The 24,935-nt window shown below is 42.4% G+C and overlaps 1 protein-coding gene and 1 non-coding gene across 4 annotated transcripts in view; one reads left to right on the top strand and one right to left on the bottom strand.

Moving 5' to 3' along the window:
* Positions 1-24,935, bottom strand: part of Uimc1 (ubiquitin interaction motif containing 1) — an 88,213-nt gene that overhangs the window by 58,540 nt on the left and 4,738 nt on the right. For all 3 annotated transcript variants that reach the window (XM_070036504.1, XM_070036506.1, XM_070036505.1), the window contains exons 2-6: positions 24,019-24,173; positions 20,994-21,078; positions 7,119-7,243; positions 5,209-5,314; positions 4,163-4,887 (exon numbers count right to left, since the gene is read on the bottom strand). In XM_070036504.1, coding sequence (XP_069892605.1) covers positions 4,163-4,887; positions 5,209-5,314; positions 7,119-7,243; positions 20,994-21,078; positions 24,019-24,165 — 1,188 coding nt within the window. In that variant the 5' untranslated portion in view covers positions 24,166-24,173. The remainder of the gene's footprint in view (positions 1-4,162; positions 4,888-5,208; positions 5,315-7,118; positions 7,244-20,993; positions 21,079-24,018; positions 24,174-24,935) is intronic.
* LOC138837615 (U6 spliceosomal RNA) lies at positions 11,211-11,315 on the top strand. The gene has a single exon (XR_011375359.1). It is a non-coding gene; the product is annotated as a U6 spliceosomal RNA (small nuclear RNA).

The following is a 24,935-nucleotide window of genomic DNA, read 5'->3' as shown; positions in this document are numbered from 1 at the left end:
TTTTTTAAAACTTTTAATTATTTTTAATATTTTTATGTAATTTTTTTTGTCGGTCGTGGGGCTTGAACTCTGGGCTTGGGCGCTGTCCTTGTGCTCTTCAGCTCAAGGTGAGCACTCTACCACTTGAACCACAGCACCATTTCTGGTTTTCTGGCGGTTTATTGGAGATAAGAGTCTCACGAACTTTCCTGCCCAGGCTGGCTTTGAACCACGATCCTCAGATCTCAGCCTCCTGAGTAGCTAGGATGACAGGCTTGAGCCACGGGCGCCCGGCTTTATGTAATTTCTAAAAATTATGCTCATATATATATGGAGGCATCCTGGTCTCCTTGAAATTAAGGACTGCATCTCATCTCTCTTATCCCATTACTAGTTTGACACATATATCCATCCCTTCAGGCCACAGCCAAAAAGGCTGGTAAGAGGAGTCAAGACCAAATGGGAGCATAATTTTTTTTCTGGAAAATGGAGAAATGAAATCTGTAACATTCAAGTTCCAAAGCTTATAGAATCAAGTTTCTGCAACCTACAGTGAGAAATAAAGCAAGGGAAGCCAGTCTTCAGGGAGAAAAATGAAGCATATACATTACAGTATGAGATACAGAAAAATTAGTTGGTGTTCTAGTCTCAATATCTTCAGGTTTGATTACACTGCTGCTTTACAATTTATGAAACACTAGCTTCTCTATACAATAAAGTCCTGTTTTGAATTACTTTGACAGTATCAACTATTGTATTTAATGACATGTCCATATGTTAGGAGAACTTCTAACCAGTAAGATCAGCCACTAGACCTTGGCCACTTCAGGAGTGTCCTGAAAAGCATTGCTTCAAGTATGCTTGACACAACACAGAACTTCATAGCTTATGCTCTAGAACTCTAGCCACTGGGATCTTTCAATCACTAAATGTCAGTCTTTGGAGTTTTCTTCTAAGAATCATCATCTCTGAAATGCAAAAGCATTCACTGAAAACTCTGCCTTAGAAAAAAGCCAGGTACTAGAAGAACTGGTAAGAAAAATGCCTTCTTTTTCCATATACCAATCTTTCCAGACTGTGGAGGAAGACAGCTACTAGAAAAGAATGATCTCTGGGGCTAGAAATATGGCTTAGTGGTAGAGTGCTTGCCTAGCATACATGAAGCCCTGGGTTTGATTCCTCAGTAATCACATAAACCGAAAAAGCTGGAAGTGGTGTTGTGGCTCAGGTGGTAGAGTGCTAGCCTTAAGCAAAAGAAGTTCAGGGACACTGTCCAAGAACTGAGTTCAAACCCCAGGACTAGCGGTGGGGTGGGGAGGGGGAGGGGGAATGACCTCTGCAGGTAACCTCAATGAATGATTTTTCTAGGACAGAACTACCATTTTTGGTTACCTATAATCTCCTAAGCATCATGCTAGGCTTTTCATACAAATCTGCTTTAACCAGAAAAATAACTAATGATAGGAATTACTATTCTTATTTTACAGAGATAAAAGTAAGATTCAGAGAAGTAAAATAGCTTTCTCAAATACATAGAATTATTGAAACACAAATGCCAAACTCCTCTCTCTAAATAATCCATGCTCTCTGTACCATGATAGGAAGTTTCTCAGATCTACTATCTCTTAGGTTTTTCTCATGAGAAGCCACATAAGTACGATAAAAATAAAATAAACAAGGCAGGCTTCTGTGGCTCCCGCCTATAATCCTAACTACTCAGGAGAATGAGATCTGAGGATCACGGTTCAAAGCCAGCCCCATCAGGAAAGTCCATGAGGCTAACAGCAGAAATACCACACACACACACACACACACACACACACACACACACACACACACACACACACACACACACACACACACACACACACACACACACACACACACACACACACACACACACACACACACACACACACACACACACACACACACACACACACACACACACACACACACACACACACACCACCCCAAACAAACAACAAAAAAACAGCTGGGCAACAGTAGCTCATACTTATAATCCCTAGCTACTCTTGAAGATCCATGGTTTGAAGCCAGCCTGAGCAGGAAAGGCTAAGACTCTTATCTCCAATTAACCACGAAACACCAGAAGTGGTGCTGTGGCTCTGTTCAAGCCACACAATCAACAAAACAAAACAAAACAAAACCCTGAATAGCCATAAACACAGATATTCTTTCACAACTAAAAATAATATTGTATAATATGATTGCTGTTATAACTTTCAGAAGACAAAAACTCTAATCTAGCTATGTCAAGAGAAATAGACTATAAAAGTAATTCAAATATAAAATGGAAACTGCTTTTAATAAATTAGAAAAAAATCACCACAAGCAAAAGCAGAAACTTAACTTTTATGCAAGGAGGAATAAAGAGAGAAATCATCTGCACTTCTTACCACAAAGGATCACTTCCCCGGATATGTAAAAGTTACCTACAAACCACTTCAGGAGAGAGACAGGAAAGAGATTTAAAAAGAAAAATGACCATAAAATCTCAAGAGACAGAAAAGAAAATGCAAATAGGCTTAGAATGTGGGGAAAAGTTCAACCTCACAAATGGTAAGAGGAATACAAATTAAGACTATCATCTTTCATCTTGGTAGATATTGAGAAGTCTGAGAACACTGTGATGGAAGGGGTTTGAGAAGACCAGTAATTATACATTGCTGATAATATACATGTACTCAACCTCTACAGAGGGCAATTTGATAATAGCTAACGTAAGCTGTAAATGCAGATATCCTTTGATCCATTAGCTGTATCTTATAGCAAATTATCCTACAAATACCTCCCAAGTGGATAAAACGTCCTCTGTTCAAGAAGTACTGCCTATAATGCTACTTGTAATAGGAAAATACTGCAAACAAACCTACATGTTTACCAATAGGCCACTGGGTAAACTATGATTCATCCAACATTGTATTCTACATCAAGAAAAAAAATTAGGACTTTTTTTATGTCCACGTGCCAGTGGTTCATGCCTGTAATCCTAGTTACTCAAGAGGCCGATGTCTGGGGCTGGGAATGTGGCTCAGTGGTAGAGTGCCTGCCTAGTAGCATGCATGAAACCCTGGGTTCAATTCCCCAGTACTACATACACAGAAAAGGTGGGAAGTGGCGCTGTGACTCAATTGGTAGAGTGCTAGCCTTGAGCAAAAGAAAAGGGACAGCGCCCAAGCTTTGGTGGCCAGCCCCAGAACTGGCAAAAAAAAAAAAAAGGCTGAAAAATCTGAGGATGGCAGTTCAAAGCCAGTCAAGGCAGGAAAGTCCATGAATTTTTATCTCCAATTAACCACCAGGAAATGGAAGTAGAGCTGTAGCTCAAAGTGATAGACCTCTAGCTTTGAGGGGGGGGGGGGGGGGGGAGCTCAGGGACAGTACCCAAGCCCACAACCAACCAAAAAAAAGAAAGAAAAGATGGCTGGGAATGTGGCTCAGTGGTAGAGTGCTTGCCTAGCATGTATGAAGCCCTGGGGTCAATTCCTCAGTACCACATACACAGAAAAGGCCAGAAGTGGCGCTGTGGCTCAAGTGGTAGAGTGCTAGCCTTGAGCAAAAGAAGCTTAGGCCCTGAGTTCAAGCCCCAAGACTGGAGACAGAGAGGGAGAGAGGGAGAGAGGGAAAGAGGGAGAGAGGGAGAGAGGGAAAGAAAGAAAGAAAGAAAGAAAGAAAGAAAGAAAGAAAGAAAGAAAGAAAGAAAGAAAGAAAGAAAGAAAGAAAGAAAGAAAGAGGATAATAGGATAATTATAAAGCTGGGGGAAAAGCTTATACAGAAGAGGCTTCATTTTGCTCAAAAACTTTTAAAAATGTATTTTTATATATACAAAAATGCTAACTGCCTCTTGGTGAAGGGGTTATAGCTAATTCTTTCCCTTTTTTCGGGGGAGGTGGTTACCATGTAGCACGTTTGGCCTCAAAGCCTCAAATTCGAGATCTTATCTGCTTCAGCCTCCAAAGTGCTGGGATAGCAGGTATGCACCACCATACCCAGCTTTTTTCTTTATATTCTTGTGTACTCTCCTAATTTTCTATAGTGTGCATGTGTTACACTTTAATAAGCAAGGAAGGAAAAAAGACCACAGAAAGAACAAAAGGCTACAATAATTCCTCTTTAATCTATGGATAAACCATCCTTTATTACAGCATCACTGACCCTTACCTGACCATGACTGGTTGTTGGTTCTTCCTCCAACAAAAGTTTCTGTTTCAAGCTTTTAATTGAGTTTTCTTGGAAATCCTTGGTTTTTGAGTGCCAGACAGATGCCCTAGACTCCTGCCTTTCCTCTTTGTCTTCATCTCCCACATCTTCTGAGATGCCTTCATTTCTGTCACTAGCCTGATCTCTTTGGCCATATTCATTCTGGATCAGAGAAGGGGGGCTAGGTAACACTGGTTCCCCAAACACTTTTTTTTTCAAAAGTTGCCTTTGGGCCATTTTTAGGCTCTTTTGATAAACCTCCAATTGGCAGAGAATGACCTTGGTATACTGGTTAGGGTCTACTCCGGCAGGGCAGAATGGAATACCCCAGAAATAGTTCACAGTGCTCCCCATGACCTGGAGCCCTTTGGCATCTACTGGGGTGGGTAAACAGTGCCTAGGTGCATCCCCCCTGCCATGGAGAGCTTTGAGAGAAGCACAATCCCTCCCAGTACTTTCCTGTGGCTTCTCACACTGTGTGTGCTCAGCTAGGTGGCCAAAACATTTAACACTCTGATCCTCAAACACTGGCTGGTTTGACTGGTCCCAACTTCCTGAGCTGACAGAGACCGGCTCCTCTTCAGAGTTTTCAGTGTGGTCCCAAGGCTCCTTTCTTTCCTCAGCCTCGTTTCCCTGACTGATATGTGAGCCTTTACACAGTGATGGAGGTGCCAGCTGCCATACGCCTGTAGGTATTTGAGAAAAAGTAGGGCTAAGGACAAACTTCTTCATTAAGAGGGTTTGGTAAGCTATTGATTACCAAGAACTACAAAATGTGATTAAGAAAAGCCCTTCTTTGGGTTTAAGCAAAGGTTGGCTTTTCCTTGGAGATTTAAAAAAAAAAAAATTCGGATATTAGTGAAATCTCAACTACTTTCATTTTTAACTTCTTTAGTATTGTCACCAAAGGAACTTCGGGTATTTCTGTCTATCTACTCTCAGCATGAGATCCCTGTAATACGGTTATATACTTGATCCGTGGAAGAAGTCAGAACAGGGAGACATGCCTTCAGTGGTCCCAGAGTCTGCAGTTTTCTCTTGGTGGGTATGTGAAGATGGTCCAGTGGCCAGAGGTGGAGGTCTGGTAGCAGAAGCATCTGAAGGCCGGCAACTCTGAAACAAGTGATCCCACACCCAACCATGTTTATTATTAAAACAGCTAGATATGAAGAGTTACAGGAGGGACAAAAACAGGAGGCCAGTGTTCCTAGGAATTTCTCCTCTCCAAAACGTAGGTGCTCAGTTCCAGTGAGTTCCATGGTGTGTACTGAATGTCCTGTGCAAAGTGCTGTACTAGGTTATAATACCACATTGTTTTCTCTCTTTTTTTTTTTTGTTGGTCATGGGGCTTGAACTCTGGGCCTGGGCGCTGTCCCTAAGCTCTTCAGCTCAAGGCGAGTGCTCTACCACTTGAGCCACAGCGCTACTTCCGGTCTTCTGGTGGTTTATTGGAGAAAGAGTCTCATGGACTCAAAGCCCGGGCTGGCTTTGAACCACGATCCTCAGATCTCAGCCTCCTGAGTAGCTAGGATTACAGGCGTGAGCCACCAGCGCCCAGCAAACCACATTGTTTCCTAACGTAGAGGAATGATGACATAAAGGATAGCTCAGATTTGGCATGTGGTACATGCTTATATTCCCAGCTACTTGGAAGACTGAGATGGGAAGATTGCTTGAACAAGTTAAAGGCCAGCCTGGACAATACTGTAAAGACCCCCTATCTCAAAATAATAAAGACTCCTACCAAATCAAGTATAGCTCAGAACCAGCCACTATCAAGTATTACTAACATTCTAACATTCAAACATTTCAATTGCACATATTCAAACCTCAATATTATGTCAATATTATAAATTAGTATCTAATAATAATTTATTACTTATGTTAAAAACAGTATTATTTACTTTTGAAACTACCCATTCTCTCTCATTTTCTTTGCTCTCCCCACAAAATAGGGGAAGTAAACACCTAGTCCTGCTTGCTTTGGGATTCTTGGTGTCTTAACTTTTCAGATACTGACAACTTACTAGAGTTTTGGGGTTTTTTGGGTCCGGTCGTGGGGCCTGAACTCTGGGCCTGGGCTCCATCCCTCAGCTCTTCAGCTCAAGGCTAGCACTCTACCACTTGAGCCACAACGCTACTTCCAGTTTTTTCTGCTTAATGTGGTGCTGAGGAATCGAACCCAGGGCCTCATGCACGCAAGGCAAGCGCTCTACCACTGAGCCACCTTCCCAGCCCCTTATTAGAGTTCGTGTGTGTGTGTGCGCGCGCGTACATGCGCGCGCGCGCGCATCGGTTGTGGGGCCTGAACTCTGGGGCTGGGCACTGTCCCTCAGCGCTTCAGATCAAGGCTAGCGCTCTACCACTTAAGCCACAGCGCCACTTCCCGCTTTTTCTGCTTATGTGGTGCTGAGGAATCGAACCCAGGGCCTCATGTAAGGCATGTACTCTACCACTGAGCCACCTTCCCAGCCCCTTACTAGAGTTCCTTTAAGCTACAAAGTGAAAATTCTGTGGGGCAGAAGAAAATTAACAAAACACTTCAAATTGGATTAATAAAAAAATTAGCATGGACTTGAAAATAATACTATAGAAAATATTGTTACTGGAAACCCTAAAAGATATCATAACTAGTTTTTTTTGTTTTTGTTTTTTGCTGGACCTGGGGCTTGAACTCAGGGCCTGGGCACTGTCACTAACCTTCTCTGTGCTCAAAGGTAACCACACCACTTCCAAACTTTTCTGTTTATGTGGTACTGAGGAATCGAACCCAGGGCTTCATGCATGCTAGGCAAGCACTCTACCACTGAGCCACCTTCCCAGCCCATAACTAGTTCTTAATGAAACTACAACAATTATCATAGTCAAAGCACATTTCTGCCAAATCCTACAAACTTTTCAACATAGCAATATTTACATTGAGGCTTTCAGCAATGGCTTTCCTCAAGAGCTCTTCTTCCTCCTCCTCCTGGCAGTTCACCTCCCTAGCTTCCTGCTCACTCATTTTGAGAGCCAGAGCAAACTGTTCTTCTTCGGTCATCTCTGTAACAGGATAGAGAAAAGAGGCAAGGACATCATAAACGATTAAATTGTACAGAGGCAAAAAACATACTATAAACTTCTCAAATGAAGTTTTATCATCTCAAAACTAAAGAAAGTTCCAGAAGATAGGTGATGGTCAAGACAGCAGAAGTTAGAACAAGGACTTGGATTATCCAGACCATAAGTGCTTTTTAACCCATATTGTTGCTTAAATCTCAAGCACAAAAGAGTACCTGGCACATGGTATACAGTCAATAAGTATCTGATGAGTAAATAAACTAACACTCGACAGCTTTTGCTAAATACCATACTGCTTTAGGTTTAACAATTTAACTATAATATCTATGCTGAAGAATCATCTCAAGCTAGACAAAGTGGCTCAAACCTCTAACTAGCTACATGGAACAAAGATTGGAAAGATTGTGGTTCTAGGCCACCTGAGCAAGGCATTAGTAAGACAGACAGACAGACACACACACACACACACACACACACACACACCACACACACACACACACACACACACACAACACACACACGCACACACACAAAACTCTACCTGAAAAATAAGCTAAAGCAAAAATACCAACTATGAAGTTGGATGCAGTGGTACATATCCATAATCCCAGCACTAGAGAAGTTAAGGTAGGAGGATCATATGAGTTACAGAGTTTAAAGCCAGCCTGGGTTATATGGCAAGACCCTAACTCAAAACAAACACACAAATAAAAAAAGTAAATAAGCCGAGCACTGGTGGCTCACGTCTGTAATCCTAGCTACTCAGGAGGCTGAGATCTGAGGATCGTGGTTCAAAGCCAGCCCAGGTAAGAAAGTCTGTGAAACTCTTATCTCCAACTAACCACCAGAAAAACAGAAGTGGTGCTGTGACTCAAGTGGTAGAGCGCAAGCCTTGAGCTGAAGAGCTGAGGGACAGAGCCCAGGCCCAGAGTTCAAGACCCATGACCAAAAAATAAATAAATATAAATAAATAACCCCAAGTCCTGGGGATTGAACTCAGGGTCTGGGCACTGTCTCTAAGCCTCTCTGTGCTCAAAGCTAGCAATCTACCACTTGAGCCACAGTGCCACTTCCAGCTTTTTCTGTTTATGTGGTACTGAAGAATTGAATCCAGGGTTTCATGCATGCTAGGCAAGCATTCTACCACTAAGCCACCTTCTCAGCCCTGATTTTTTTTTTTTTTTTGGTTGGTCGTGGGGCTTGAACTCTGGGCCTGGGCGCTGTCCCTCAGCTCTTCAGCTCAAGGTGAATGCTCTACCACTTGAGCTACAGCACCACTTCCAGTTTTCCAGTGGTTTATTGGAGATAGGAGTCTCACGGTCTTTCTGTGGCTCACAGGTATGAGCCACAGGTGCCCAGCTGATTTATCTTTTAAAAACTAAAAAAATACATTCCTCCACACCTGTAATCCTAGCTACTCAGAAGGCTGAGATCTGAAGATCACGGTTCAAAGCCAGCCCAGGCAGGAAGTCCTGAGACTCTTATCTCCAATAAATCACTAGAAAACCGGAAGCAGTGCTGTGACTCAAGCGGTAGAGCGCTCGCCTTGAGCTGAAGAACTGAGGGACAGCGCCCAGGCCCAGAGTTCAAGCCCCACGACCAACCAAAAAAAAAAAAAACATAACAAAACATTCCTTAGTAACCAGAATGTGATCTGTTTCTTTGAAACAACCTTTTGGGGCTGGGAATGTAGCTTAGTGGTACAGTGCTTACCTAGCACACATGAAGCCCTGGGTTTGATTCCTCGGTACCACATAAGCAGAAAAAGCTGGAAGTGGCACTGTGGCTCAAGTGGTAAAGTGCTAGCCTTGAGAAAAAAAAAAAGAATAAGCTCATGGACAGTGCCCAGGCTCTGAGTTCAAGCCCTAGGGTAGGGGTGGGTACCTATTCTATTAAAAGCAACTGAAAAGCCGAGTGCCAGTGGCTCACACCTGTAATCCTAGCTACTCAGGAGGCTGAGATCTGAAGATCACCGTTCAAAGCCAGCCCAGGCAGGAAAGTCTGTGAGACTCTTATCTCTAATAAACCACTAGAAAACCAGAAGTGGCACTGTGACTCAAGTGGTCGAGCGCTTGCCTTGCGCTGAAGAGCTGAGGGATAGCGCCCAAGCTCTGAGGTCAAGCCCCATGACTAACCAAAAAAATAAAATAAAAATAAAATAAAAGCAACTAAAAGGCCAAGTACCAATGGCTAACACTTGTAATCCTAGCTACTTAGAAGGCTAGGATCTGAGGATTCTGGTTCAAAGCTAGCTGGGGCAGGAAAAGTCCATGGCACTCTTATCTCCAATTAATCACCAAAAAGCCAGAAGTGGATCTGTGGTTCAAGTGGTAAGAGTCCCAGAGGACTAAAGCTCAGGGATAGAGCTGAGGTCCTAAATTCAAACTCTAGGATTGGTACAAGAACGAAAAAAAAAAATCATTCTAGGAAATGGAAACAAAAAGTTTTCTCTGTTGCTGTTTTCATTTTCTTTTCTTTTTGTCTTGTTAGTTTCTATCTTTGGAAGGGAAAGGGAAGGCACAGAAATGGAGGTTGCAAAGGGTAAATAAATGCAGCAGTGGCACTCACTAGACAATAAACTCTATAACTTATGGGTAGGAATGGGAGAAAAAAACTGGGAGAGTACAAGGTAAGGAGAGACATTGTTCAAAAAGAAATGTACTCTTTACTTGACTTATGTAACTTTAACTCCTCTCTACATCACCATTATAATAACAGTAACAAAATTAAAAATAAATAAATCAACTGAAGTCACTGGAGAAATGGTTGATTCAAGTCTGTAGCATGATACATACAGGACAAAGTAGACTATCTGTCATTGCTATGAACAAGTAATCTATCAGAAACTACAAGGGTCATTTCAAAAGAACTCAGGAGGGGCTGGGAAGGTGGCTCAGTGGTAGAGTGCTTGCCTTGCATGCCTGAGGCCCTGGGTTCTATTCCTCAGTACCACATAAGCAAAAAGAAAAAAGCTGGAAGTGGCGCTGTGGCTCAAGTGGTAGAGCACTAGCCTTGAGCTGAAAAGCTGAGGGACAGCGCCCAGAGCCCAGAGCACACATGGCTCATACCTGTAATCCTAGCTACTCAGGAAGCTGAGATCTAAGGATCCCAGCCAGGCCAGACAAGGAAGTCCATGAGACATTTTTTTTTTTGGTCGGTCATGGGACTTGAACTCTGAGCCTAGATGCTATCTCTCATCTCTTCAGCTCAAGGCAAGCGCTCTACCACTTGAGCCACAATACCACTCTAGTTTTCTGGTGGTTTGAGATAAGAGTCTCATGAACTTTCCTGCTTGGGCTGGCTTTGAAGCACAATCCTCAAGTCTCAGCCTCCTAAACTGCTAGGATTACAGGCATGAAGCCACCAGTGCCCAGCCCCAGGAGACTCTTATCTCCAATTAATCACCAGAAAACCAGAAGTGGAACTGTGGTTCAAGTGTGCTTTTTTAGCACACGTGCATCAAGCCGGGCTTTGGTAGCTAATGCTTATAATTCTAGTTACTCAGGAGGCTGAGATCTGAGGATCATGGTTCAAAGCCAACCCGGGCAGGAAAGTTCATGAGACTCTTATTTCCAATTAACCACCTTAGAAAACAAGAAATAGCGTGGTGACTCAAAGTGGTAGAGCACTAGCCTTGAGTAAAAAAGCTCAGGGACAGCACCCAAGGCACTGAGTTCAAGCCCCACGACTTACAAAATAAATAAATAAAGCTGGAGTATTGGTGGCTCATGTCTATAATCCTAGCTACTCAGGAGGAATCACAGTTCCAAGCCAGCCTAGGCAGGAAAGTCCATGAGACTCTTACCTCCAATAAACTACTCAGAAAAAGCCAGAAGTGGCACTGAATCTGGCTCAGGGGCAGTGCCCAGGCCACAAGACTGGGGGGGGGGGGGGGGGGGAATCAATTCTAAAATTTGTATGGAAGTACACAGGATCCAGAATAACCAAAGCAATCTATGACAACACATATACTAAAAATGAAACAATACAGAGAAGATTAGCAAGTCTCCTGTGTAAGGAGGACATGTAAATTTGTAAAACATCCTACATTTCTCTGCGTTCAACCATGCAGCTCTTGGAGCCCAATTTGTTCCAAACAAACATTGTTAATATTAATTAGTTTCCCAAAACCTGTAAAAGAATCCTTTTGGGACTAGCCAGAATTCTCCCTGGAATCAATACACGGGTCTTCTCGCTTGTGTCACTCCAGGGAGTAGCCTGGAGGCAGAGGGCTGGACAGGGGTGTCTTTTAACAGATCAGTTCTGTACGAAATATAATCGCTTCTGTGTGAGGCATTCCTGAATTCTCCAATGTGACTGTTGAAGGCCTAGGGAACCACAGCAAACTGGATGCAGTCAGAGCCCCATTAATCTCAATCATTTCATTTTTTTTTTCAATCATGATTTGCTTTCTCATCCCTACATCCCTCAACCCCAGAGATGCTGCCACATATCCCATGGAAAACAAACATCCCTCCTATCACCCAATCAATCCCCTTCCTCTAGTCTTCCTGGTGAGAATTCAGGCAGATATTCACAGATCTCAGCCTCCTGAGCAGCTAGGCATGAGCCACTGGCACCCAGCCTAAACTACATTTTAAGCCTGGAAAGAAAAAAACAAAAACAAAAACGTAGAAATTGCCTTAACTGACACTGAAACTTGGGAAACTTACAGAAATAGCCAAAGTTGTGTAACAGTGGCCTAAATAACAAGAGTGAGATTGCTTATTGACACAAATACCCCAACCATGCAGGCCAACGTCAAAACACAAAGGAGTCTTTTCAATAAACAAGCTAGAACAACTGGAAATCTGTACAGAAAACATAAAACTTTGGCTACTGTCTCAAAACACACCGGAAATTAAGTATATATCTAAATACTAAAGCTACAACCGGAAATCTTCTAGAATTAAAAATAATAGAACATCAGCCAGGTGGTGGCTCATGCCTGTAAATCCTAGCTACTCAGGAGGCTGACATCTGAGGATCACAGTTTGAAGACAGCCAGGGCAGAAAAGTCCCAGTGAGACTCTTATCTCCAATTAACCACTCAGAAACCAGAAGTGGAGCTGCTGCTCAGAGGCAGAGTGCTAGCCTTGAGCAAAAGAGCTCAGGGACAGTGCTCAGGCCCTGAGTTCAAGCCTCACAACCAACAAAACAAAAAACAAACAAACAAAAAACCACTTTTGATTTGTCTGCCCTGTCTGGTTTCAAACTTCAATCATCAGACCCCAGCCTCCTAAATAACTAGGATTATAGGCATGAGTCATTGGTGCCCAGCTTCATTTTGTAAATTTTTTCACCAGTGATTTTAAAGCTATTTAGTCAAATAAATAGTTATTATTTATCACTAAATAATAAACAAAATGTAGTTTAACTATGGAGAATATGTAAGACACAAGAAATGCTGATTTACACCAATGAACTATAACGATTTTACGCTAAGTGATAGAAATCGGACACAAAATGGCACACATTTTATGCTACATTTATATGCAATGTCCAAAACAGGCAACCCATAGAGAAGTAGATTAGAGAGTCAGGGAACTGGGAGTTGGAGAAGACGTGACTACTGAATGGGCACAGGGTTTCCTTTCCAGGGAATGAAAATCTTCTCTATTCTAAGAATGCAAAACACTGTGGATATACCACTGAATTGGGCACTTCTGTGTATGTATGTATGCCAGTACTGGGCTTGAACTCAGGGCCTGGCAGCTAACCCTTAGCTTTTTCACTCAAGGCTGGCACTCTACCACTGGAGCCACAGCTCTACTTCTGGCTTTTTCCTTGTTAATTGGAGATCAAGAGTCTCACAGACTTTCCTTCTCCAGGCTGGCTTTGAACTGTAATTCTCAGATCTAAACTTCCTGAGTAGCTAGGATTATAGGCATAAGCCACCAGCACCCAGCTGAATTGCATACTTTAAATAGTAAAATTCATCCTATGTGTATTTTACAAAAAGAAAAAAAAATGATATACTTCAAAAAAGCCAAAAGGCAAACTGAAATAATTAAGCAATGGAAAAACGAGTTACATAGCAGCTGAAAAAAACAATGTGATAGGGAGAAATGAAGAGTATGGAACAAAGTTTAATAAGCATTTTAATTCTAACAATGTCAAGGTTAGCAGCAAAAAAGATGAGTAGCAAAACTCTGTGAAAACCTGAAGAACAAATTCCTTGCTCCCAAGATACAATGCAGGGAAAACATTTCTATCCTAAAACGGAAAAACTAAAGAATAGCAAAGAGGAATTGGACCAAAGCAAGGCTGAAACCCAGCAGGGTAATGCTAGATCTGACTGACAGCTTCCTACCCAACCTTAGGAACACACTAACGTGCTGTGGTGGGAAGTAAGCTCCCAGAGGCTTGGCAGCCCTGCCCCTATGGCTTTGCTGGCTGCAGCCCACATAGCTGCTCTCAGACTGGCTTTGCTGGCTGCCTGCAGCTTCACTTGGCAGATGTGCATTATTGACATCTCTCTTGAGTTCTGTCTTACGACTCTGGCTTCACTCTGACAGCTCCACAAACTGCTCTTCTAAGCACTGTTTGCAGGGATTACAACCCTATCACACATGGCCTGGCCTCTCGGGCTTTTCTTTGAATGAAATTTTGGTAGAAGTCTCCACAACCTGCTAACACTTTTGTTCTTAAAGTAGCTGCGAGAATGCCTTGCTTGTTGAATGTTGGGAAACAATTTCCTAGGTGGTCCTGAGCTAGCAGGGTACACCTTGGCTAATAGTGCCTCTCAGGGCTCTAGTCTCAAAATACTTTCATCCTGAAAAGTCTTTGAAATAAATACAAGTTGCTATCTCTCTAGCCTGTGATGAGCGGGTCTTGCCATTCCTTAGATATGGGAAGGTGCCATTTCCCATGGTACTGATGCAAAGCACTAAAGTTTTATTAAAAACACTCTCCTTAGCTGAAAACTTACGTGGACTTCTTTTCAGGCCAAGCTGCAAATTTTTAAGATTTTTTTCATACTGCTCCTTTTTGCTCTCATTTCTCGCTGTACATTAACTAAAAGTAGCCAGCAGTATCCACGCCACTCACTGCCTAAGTGCTATATATACTGCTTTGACATTTTAATTTGGTCTCATGATTTTGGTCTTAGAAAGGAAAAAAAAAAAAAAAAAAAGGCTAGAAATCAGGCACTGGTGGCTCACACATGTAATCCTAGCTACTCAGGAGCCTGAGATCTGAGGCTCACAGTCTGAAGCGAGTGCAGGCAGGAAAGTCTGTGAGACTCATCTCAATATACTACCCCCCACCAAAAAAAAAAAGGTGGAAGTGGAATTGTGGGTGGTAAAGCACCAGCCTTGGGCAAAAAAAAGCTCAGGAATAGCATCCAGACACTGTTCAAGCCCACACTCCCACCCCAGAAAAAAAAAAACTTAATTACTTATCTAATTAATGTTAAATGCTGGAACTCAGAATTGAGAGCACTTGCCCCTTTCTCCTTTTACCTCCATCCACTTCAAATGCTTGCATCTCTTAAAATGGGAAGTTGAGCTCAACACACTCAAGCCTCAGCACAATCTTTCTTTCTGGAAAACTGGCTTAATGTCCCCACCAGAGCCACTAAGCTTCCTGTTACTATGCCATGATCCTTAGGCCTGCAAACAATCAATGTCCTTCTTGTATTGTGCCATATTTCCTAGCTTACTACTTTTTTTATACCAAGCCTGGCAGGTTTTAGAAACATGAACCTCTTTAATCTTACCACTCAATCCCTTCCCCAGACGGGTTCCTTCAGGATAGCCTTTGCCAATATCACACTTCTTAGGTACAACAGGGCACATAAGGACAGGGCCCTAAGGATCAAGGTTAAGTATCAAGCTCAATGATAATAGGCCCTAAGCCAAGGTCCTACCATGATAGCAGGAAGCCTGTCAGCACAGAAAACAGAATCCTCACTTTCATGTGAAATCTCACCAGCATAATCTACATCTTCACTCCTACTAACATCTAGCCTAGTAAACTGCTGAGCTATGTGTACATCATTCTAGATAGTTAGACCTTTTTTTTTGGGGGGGGGGTATGGTTGTGGGGTGAACTCTGGGCCTGGGTGCTGTCCCTCAGCTCTTCAGCTCAAGGCTAGTGCTCTACCACTTAAGCCACAGTGCCACTTCCATTTTTTTTTTCTTTTTGCTTATGTGGTGCTGAGGAATCGAACCCAGGGCCTCATGCATGCAAGGCAAGGACTCTACCACTCAGCCACCTTCCCAGCCCCTCTCTTTACTATTTTGCCAAACTTTTCCCAGTGTAGGATAGCAGCCAAGATTTCAATCCTGGTACTAATTATTTTTGTTTGTGCTGGTCTTGGGGACTGAATTCAGGGGCTAGGTGCTGTCCCTGGGCTTCTTTTGCTAAAGGCTAGTGCTCCTCCACTTGAGCCACAGCTCTACTTCCAGCTTTTTAGGGGTAGTTTACTGGAGATAAGAGTCTCATAGACTTTCTTGCCTGGGCTGGCTTCAAATTGTGAGCCGCAGATCTCAGCTTCCTGAGTTCACTTTCTCTTTAAATAAATATGAGATGATCAGCTCATAAATGGAAAAGGGTTATGTTGGCTCATGTTTCCAAGGTGACAGTCCACGGACTCCTTGCTAGGTGTGATACAGTATGTTACCATTGTGAGAACACATGGCAAAGTAAAATTTCTCATAGCCACAAAGCGAAATGGAGAAGATGGGTTCCAAAATTCCCTTTGAGAGTGTGTTACAATGACTCAAAGACCTCCCACCAGGCCATCCTACTTCCTAAAGTTTCCAACACCTTCCAAATATACCACACTGGGGACCAGATATTTAAGACCCAAACAACAGCAATAGCTTTTTTCCTGTAAAACCTGAGCTGTTTATACGGCTTTCTAAGAAAGCCCCTGTTAGATTGGAGATGTCTCCTCTTAGGAATCTGACCATCCCCAGTAGATCAAAATACTAAACTGAGAAATTCCTTCAAAAACAGCCCCAGTGGCTCATGCCTGTAGTCCTAGCTACTCAGAAGATCTGAGGATTGTGGTTTGAAGCCAGGCAGAGCAGAAAAGTTCATGAGACTCCAATTTACCACCAAAAAGCCAAGAGTAGAGCTTTGGTGCAAGTGGTAGATTTCCAGCCTTGAGCAAAAGAGCTAAGTAACAGTGCCCAGTCCAAGTTCAAGCCCAAGTACAGGCATAAAAAAAAAAGTCAAGACTGGATCTGGTATACTTGGTAAGTACTTAAGAAGCTATGGCAAGAAGATGGCGAGTTCAAGGTATAGGATGCATAGAGAGACTATGTGTCAAAAAAAAAAAAAAAAAAGCTACAAAGCAGAGGGTGGGGGGAGAAGGTTAACAGCCAAGCATTATGGCTCATATTTTTTTTTTTTTTTTTGGTCGTGGGGCTTGAACTCTGGGCATGGGCGCTATCCCTGTGCTCTTCAGCTCAAGGCGAGCACTCTACCACTTGAACCACAGCGCCACTTCCAGTTTTCTAGTGGTTTTTTGGAGCTAAGAGTCTCACAGACTTTCCTGCCCAGGCTGGCTTTTAACTGTGATCCTCAGATCTCAGCCTTCTGAGTAGCTAGGATGATAGGCGTGAGCCACCGGCACCCAGTTATGGCTCATACCTTTAAACCTAGCTACTCAGAAAGCAGATAGGGAAGATTTCAGCTAACTCTGGCAAAACGCCCCCATCTCAACCAAAAAGCTAGTGTGACAGTGAATGCCTGTCATCCATGTTATATGGGAGGCCTAAGCAGAAGGATCATGGTCAAGCCTGGCCCAAATAAAAAATGCAAGCTCTTACCTAAATAAATAAACAAAAATGGGTAGGGACTCAAGTGGTAGAGCACTTGAGTCCATACCCTAGTACTGTTAAGATATAAAGAAAACACAAAAACAAGAGAAAAATCAAAACACCGAGCCAGGTAGGATGGTCCACACTTGTAAACCCACACTCAGGAGACTAAAGCAGGAGAATCGCTGAGTTCAGTCCCTGCCTGGGCTTCAGAGCAGTACTATCTCAAAAAGAAAAATGAACAAAATGGAAAAGAAATAACAAATCCAAAAAAAGTCTCGTGGACTTTCCTGCCCAAGCTGGCTTTAAACTATCCTCAGATCTCAGCCTACTAAGAAGCCAGGATTACAGATATGAGCCACCAATACCTAACGTACAAGGAAGCATAAAACAAGAAGTTCACTGCCAGGGCTAGGACATGGATCAAATGGTACCATTTGAACTTCATGGTACTTAGTTCAAACCCCAGTACCACAAAAAAAAAAAAAAAAAAGACTAAGTTTACTACTATGTAAGCCCCCAGAATAAAGCTGAGTTTGGGGATACATGCCTATAATCCTGGCTGAGAGGCAAGAGAATCCAACGAAAGGTCACCCTGTCTACATAATAAGGGGGGAAACAGGGAAGAACAATGGAAGGAGCCACACTGGTCAACAGATATTGTACTCACAACCTGATCTACGGAATTGGAACCTCTTTGTATAACTAGTTCACAATAAAATTCTTAAATAAATAAAACCTCAGATGGGGTCATTAGTTATACCTCCACCCAAAAAAACAAGGAAACTGATCTTTTTCATCTGAGGATAAATACCTGGATAAAGCGGGTGTGCACCCGCTAGTGGTGTGCACCACTAGTATTTATGCTGGGCTTATTGTGACTATGTGAGACTCTCTCTAAACTGGCTACATAAAAGACTTTTTTTTTTTGCCAGTCATGGGGCTTGAACTCTGGGCCTGGACGCTGTCCCTCAGCTCTTCAGCTCAAGGCTAGTGCTCTACTACTTGAGCCACAGCGCCACTTCTGACTTTTTCTGCTTATGTAGTGCTGAAGAATAGAACCCAGGGCCTCATGCATGCAAGGCAAGCGCTCTACCACTGAGCCACCTTCCCAGACCCAAGTGAAGACATTTATTATCCCATTTATTCTAGTTGTAAAAGCTGCAGGTAGGCTGTGGTGAGCCTAAAAACAGAAAATCCACAGTAGCCATCTTCCCCAAGTTTATTCCTGCATAAAGTTTATTTATGACGTCTTGGCCACACTACATGGCATGCCTTATGTTTCTCAGGAAACTTTCCTGTCTTTTCCATAGACTTCCCTAAATCTTTCCTTTATCTCAAGGAAAAGCAAAGTTTAACTATAAGTCATTGGCTGCTCAGTTTTATTTTTTCCTGAGGCCCTTCATCTTAATAGTAGCAATACTAGTCTCATCATATTCACCTCACCATATTCTCACCGTAAGTCTATACTAACCACTCCATTTGTGTTTTTGGGGTGGTACTAGGGTTTGTAGTCAGGGCCTCACACTTGCTACATGGGTGCTCTACACTAAGCCTTGCCTCTAGTTAGTGATTTTGAGAGAAAGTCTTGCTTTTTCGCTAAGTTCACACCTAGACTGTGATCCTCCTACTTCTGCTTTCCCCAGAAGACTGGATGATAGGTATACACCATCATGCCCAGCTTTTTCTGTTGAGATGGAGGTTTCTCATGAACTTGTTGTTTCAAAAGACCTCAAGTCATGATCCTCCTGATCTCAGCCTAGGGAAGATACTGTTATGGTCTATACTGTAGATAAGGAAGCTAGGCTGACTTTAAATACACACACACACACACACACACACACACACACACCTTCTATAAGGAAGCTAGGCTGACTTTAAACACACACACACACACACACACACACACACACACACACACACACACACACACACACACACACACACACACACACACACACACACACACACACACACACACACACACCTTCTATAAGCCCTACAGCAAACACAACATAGTTTGATAGGAATAATCAGCCAATAATAGAAATAAAACAAAATCAAAATAATGATCAACAAATATAAAAATGAACAGAAAAAGTAATTTAAACAAACATCCTCTAAAATCTTGAATCCATCACTAAAATTATACTAAATGTAAATGGTCTAAACACCGTAAAAAGACAGAAGCTGTCTCACCAGGTTTAATAAAAGCATGGTATAATTAAATTTTAAAAATAAACCTGCCAGGCGCCAGTGGTTCATGCCTATAATCCTGGCTACTCATGAGACTGAGATCTAAGGATCACAGTTCAAAAAGCCAATCCCAGGCAGGAAAGTCTGTGAGACTCTTATCTCCAAATAACCACCAAAAAACTAGAAGTAGTACTATGGTTCAAGTGGTAGAGTGCCAGCCTTAAGCTGAAGAGCTGAGGAACAAGCGCCCAGGCCCAGAGTTCAAGCTCCACAACCAAGAGAAAAAAACCTATAGCCAGGCACCAATGGCTCAATCCTGTAATCCTACTCAGGAGGCTGAACTCTTAAGGATTGAAGTTCAAAGCTACCCAGGAAGGAAAACCCATGAAGACTCTTATCTCCAATTAGCCACAAAAAAGCCAGAAGTGAAGCTGTGGCTCTAGTGGTAGAGTGCTGACCTTGAGTAAAAAAACTAAAAGAGGGACTGGGAAGATGACTCAGTGGTAGAGTGCTTGCCTTGCATGCATGAGGCCCTGGGTTCGATTCCTCAGCACCACATAAGCAGAAAAAAAAAAAAAAAAAAGCTGGAAGTGGCACTGTGGCTCAAGTGGTAGAGTGCTAGACTTGAGCTGAAGAGCTGAGGGACAGCGCCCAGAGTTCAGGCCCACGACCAGACCAAAAAAAAAAAAAAAAACTAAACTAAAAGATAGCACCCCAGGCCCTGAGTTCAAGCACAGGACCAGCACACAAAAAAATGTGGGTCTGGAGGCATGGCTCAAATGGCAGAGCACCAGTCAATATGAGCAAAAGCATCAGATACCAAGTTTGAAATCAGGTCTCAGGCAAAAAAGGAAAAGTAATTATTGCCAATAATTCTCAAGACAGAAAGTAACTAACTTGAGTGTGTGTGGGGGGGGGGGGAGGGGGAGAGGCATTAAATAGACCTAGCCATAAAGATAACTGTAAACTATGTAAAATATGATGATTTAACAAAAATTGTTTATACTTAATTTTACAAGTTTAGAAATCTTATCTTAAATCACAATTCAAATTAACAATGAAAGAAAAGCTTTATCTTAAATCAGTTAGCCATAATTTTAACTAGTTACCTGAAATGTTAACTGAAATACTTGAACACTGTTAGTACATTAAAATGTAAAAACATGATAATGATTAAATAACTTCATAATTGAGTAACAAATAGAAGAGCAAAACTTCCAAAAAGAATTCTAATGGTGGGTGGGGGGAGGGGGGAGGCGGGGAAGGGAGGTGAAGGGTAAACAAAGGAGGAGGCTGCAATGCTTGGTAAGAAATGTATGCATTATCCTGCCCATGTAATTGTAGCCCCTCTGTACAGTATGTTCTCAAATAAAATAAAATAAAATTAAAAAAAAAAAAAAAAAGAATTCTAATGGTGAAAATAGTAACAGTACCATTATGTGATCATCTAACAGGTGAGTTTCTAGGTAAATGTTATTCTCTGCATTTTATTGATGAGAAAATAGAGGTTAGCTAAAAGCAATGGATATCCACGATCTACATGGTAAGGGTAAATCAAGGATTCAAGTTCATAAGAGTCTATCCCCGAAGATCACATTTTTAGTGTCAACACTCTAACAAGTCAAAATGAGTAAGTTATACCTCTTTAAGCAACTTCTAAAATTTTAACAAAATCAGGCATAAGGATGCATACACATCCTTATTTAATCTTCTTTTCCTAATAAAAACAGTACTATCAATTCAGCCCCAAACTGAAAACATACGTGCAATTTTTCTTTTAGCCAAACAATTTGCTCTATTCGACTGCTTTGTCTCCATGTTCTGCAATCCATTCTCCTCCTTTGGTTCCTGTTACAAAACAAGAATTATGATCAGGATGGCTGCCACTGAAAGTAGTAATTCCTTTATCTCCTCTCTATCTCCTTATGGCTAACAAAGAATCAGTGATTGTTACAGATGTACATATACGACATGAAACAGGCAGCTGAAACTGGCAGCCCGTAGTGGCTTAAGCCTGTAATCTCAGGTACTTAGGAGGCAGAGAACAGGCGATAACAACTCAAGGCCAGTCCAACCATGGAAGTTTGTAAGACTCCATCTCAACCAATGGCTGGGCACAATGGAGTGTATCTTTCAGTTCCAACAAAATGGAAAAGAACAAGTAGAAGAATCGAAGCCCAGGCCAACCTGAAATAAAACAAGACCCTACCTCAAAAGTAGCCATAGGGCTGGGAAGGTGGCATAGTGGTAGAATGCCTGCCTTGCATGCATGAGGCCCTGGGTTCCATTCCTCAGCACCACATGAGCAGAAAAAGCCGGAAGTGGCACTGCGGCTCAAGTGGTAGAGCACTAGCCTTGAGCTAAAAAGTTCAGGGACAGTGCCTAGGCCCAGAGTTCAGGCCCCACAACCAACCAAAAAAATAAATAATATTTAAATTAAAAATTTTAAAAAGTAGCCAATATAAAAAGGAATAGGAGGCATGGATCAAATGACTTCCTGGTAAATACAAGGCCCTGAGTTAAATCTCAGTACCAAAAAAAAAAAAAAAGAAGTGGTGTTGTAGATCAAGTGGTAGAGTGCTCACCTTGAGCTGAAGAGATCAGGGACAGTGCTCAGGCCCAGAGTTCAAGCCCCATGACCAACAACAACAACAAAAAATTATTTTGGGCTGGGAAGGTGGCTCCACAGTACTTGCATACATGAAGCCCTGGATTCAAATCCTCAGCACCACATAAGTAAAAAAGCTGGAAGTGGTGCTGTGTCTCAAGTAGTAGAGCACTAGCCTTGAGCTGAAGAGCTGAGGGACAGCGAGCGCCCAGGCCCAGAGTTCAGGCCCTAAGACCAAAAAAAAAAAAAAAAAAGGGGGTGGGGTAGGGAGCGTGGTAGCTAAAATATACTAACATGACATGATTATCTGTCACATGCACATAGTCTAATTTAAAACTACCCAATCCAAGCTGGGAACTGGTGGCTTAAACCTATAATTGTAGCCTCTTGAGAGGCTAAGATCAGAAGGCCAATACAGGTTGAAAAGTTTGCAATGATTTCTCAACTCATAGCTGAGTACAGACCCTAAGTTCAAACTGCAGGATGACCACAAAAATTTAATAATAATAATAATAATAGTAGTAGTAGTAGTAGTAGTAGTAGTAGTAATAGGCCAGTCTCTAAATTCCAATATGACTAAGCTTTATAGCTTGAAACCAATGAGTAGTTCTATTAAAAAAGACTGAGGAGCAGGTACCAGTGGCTCATGCCTGTAATCCTAGCTACTCAGGAGGCTCAGATGTGAGGATTGTGGTTCAAAGTTAGCCTGGACAGGAAAGTCCCCGAGATTCTTTTCTCCAATTAACTACCAGAAAATTGAAAGTGGCACCCTGGTTCAAGTGGTAGAGTGGCAGAATACTCGCCTTGAGCTGAAGAGCTCAGGGACAGCGCCCAGGCCCAGAGTTCAGGCCCTAAGTCCCACAAAAAAAAAAGGGGGGGGAGTTCAAGCCCCACAATGAGCAAAAAAAAAAATTAAGTCATAGGGCTGGGAATGTGGCTTAGTGATAGAGTGCTTACCTAGCACTAGCCCTAGGTTCCATTCCTCAGCACCACATAACAGAAAAAGCCAGAAGTGACTTTGTGGCTCAAGTAGTAGAGTACTAGCCTTGTACAAAAAGAAGCTCATGGATGCTCAAGCTGTGAGTTCAAGCCCTAGGACTGGTAAAAGGAAAAAAGAGGGCTGGGGAAGGTGGCTCCGTGGTAGAGTGCTTGCCTTGCATGCATGAGGCCCTGGGTTTGATTCCTCAGCACCACAGAAGCAGAAAAAGCCAGACGTAGCACTGTGGCTCAAGGGGTAGAGCGCTCGCCTTGAGCTGAAGAGATGAGGGACAGCGCCCACGCCCAGAGTTCAGGCTCCATGACCAACAACAACAAAAAAAAAGACACTGAGGAAGCCAGGTGCCAGTGCTCACATCTGTAATCCTAGCTGCTCAGGAAGCTGAGATCTAGGTGAGGATCGAGGTTCAAAGCCAGCGAGGGCAGGAAAGTCCATGAGACTCTTATCTTCAATAAACTTCCAAAAAAAGCTGGAGCTGTGGCTCAAGTGGTAGAGAGCCAGTCTTGAGCAAAAGAAACTCAGAAACAGCACCAGGACCTCAGTTCAAGCCCCAGAACTGGCAGAAAAAAAAAACAAAGAAACAAAAAACACTAAGTATACAGGCCAAATGAGATACAGAGGAAAACAGTAACTTGACTCATTACCAACCAAACATTTCTGTTTACTTTTTCTCACTTTTCAGAAACACAAAAGTTATTATTTGTGCTGGACACTAGTGGCTCGTGCCTATAATCCTAGCTACTTAGGAGACTGAGACCTAAGGATAGAGGTTCAAAGCCAGCCCGGGCAGGAAAGTCCATGTGAGACTCCTATCTCCAATAAACCACTAGAAAACTGGAAGTGACGCTGTGGCTCAAGCAGTAGAGTGCTCGCCTTGAGCTGAAGAGCACAGGGACAGCGCCCAAGCCCAGAGGTCAAGCCCCAGGACAGAAAAATTACTATTCCACCAGTTCTAAAATATCATGGCTATGTTAATATTTTTAAAAAAACAGAAGAATTATAATCCATCTTCAGCCAAACAGCATGTTTACTTACAGCCAAATAATTTACAATCCAGTTACAAATCAAAATGAAACTGAGTAAAAACTGCACTGTCTTGGTAGCATGAAGGTAGTCACAAAACAAGCCATTCATGGATAGAGCCAAGTTTGAGACCCATGGCTCTACTTTTCAGAACACTGACCTCTCCATCACTGTCAGATATCACAATGAAAGCATCCTCAAGTTTACGCTTCCTCCTGCCACTGACAGAACTGGGAGTTTCAGCATTCTCCTTCTCCAGGTTCTGAGATTCTGGAGCTTCTTTAATTTTTTTCTTTCTCCGTGCCATCTTTTCACCTGAAATACAAAGGCAAATAATTTACTCAAAATATAAGATTTTAGAGGAAGTGGCGTTGTGACTCAAGTGGAAGAGCACTAGCCTTGAGCACAAGAGACTCAGGGATAGTAGCCAGGCCCTCAGTTCAAGCCCCAGAACTGGGGAAAAAAAAAAAAGCTAAGTGGTTCACACCTGTCATCCTAGCTACTCAGAAGGCTGAGATCAGAGTATTGCAGTTCCAAGCCAGACCTGAAGAAAAGTCCATGAGACTCTTATCTCCAATAAACTATTCAGAAAAGGCTGGAAATGGCGCTGTGACTCAAGGTAGAAGGTTAACCTGAAGCACAAAGGTCAGGGACACACTCAGGCCCAGAGTTCAAGCCCCAGGACCAGCGCGCGCGCACACACACACACACACACACACACACACACACACACACACACACACACACACATACACACACACATACACACACACAGATGATTTTAGAAACTATTCGATTTGGTGATTTAAATGAAAAAGTTACTAATCTAAGGGAAGTAAATCTGGACTTTGGAACTTTTCTACTACTCACTAAAACTATATTTTTTTCTATTTTTCTATTTCTATAAAGAATATATATACATATTATATGTATAATCTCTGTGGAGATACTTTAAAGCAATAATATAACAACTTATCCTGGTTCCTCATACATTGAGTTATATATAACTAGTTTTCTTGATAGCCCATTAATGTGTGTGTGTGTGTGTGTGTGCGCGCGCGCGGCGCACTGGTCCTG

The sequence above is a fragment of the Dipodomys merriami genome, unplaced genomic scaffold (genome assembly GCF_024711535.1).
Source record: "Dipodomys merriami isolate MVZ:Mamm:240054 unplaced genomic scaffold, mDipMer1.0.p SCAF_271, whole genome shotgun sequence".
In the NCBI taxonomy this organism is placed as follows: domain Eukaryota; kingdom Metazoa; phylum Chordata; class Mammalia; order Rodentia; family Heteromyidae; genus Dipodomys; species Dipodomys merriami.
The sequence above is the reverse complement of the archived record's forward strand: the minus strand, read 5'-3'. Positions and strand labels throughout refer to the sequence as shown.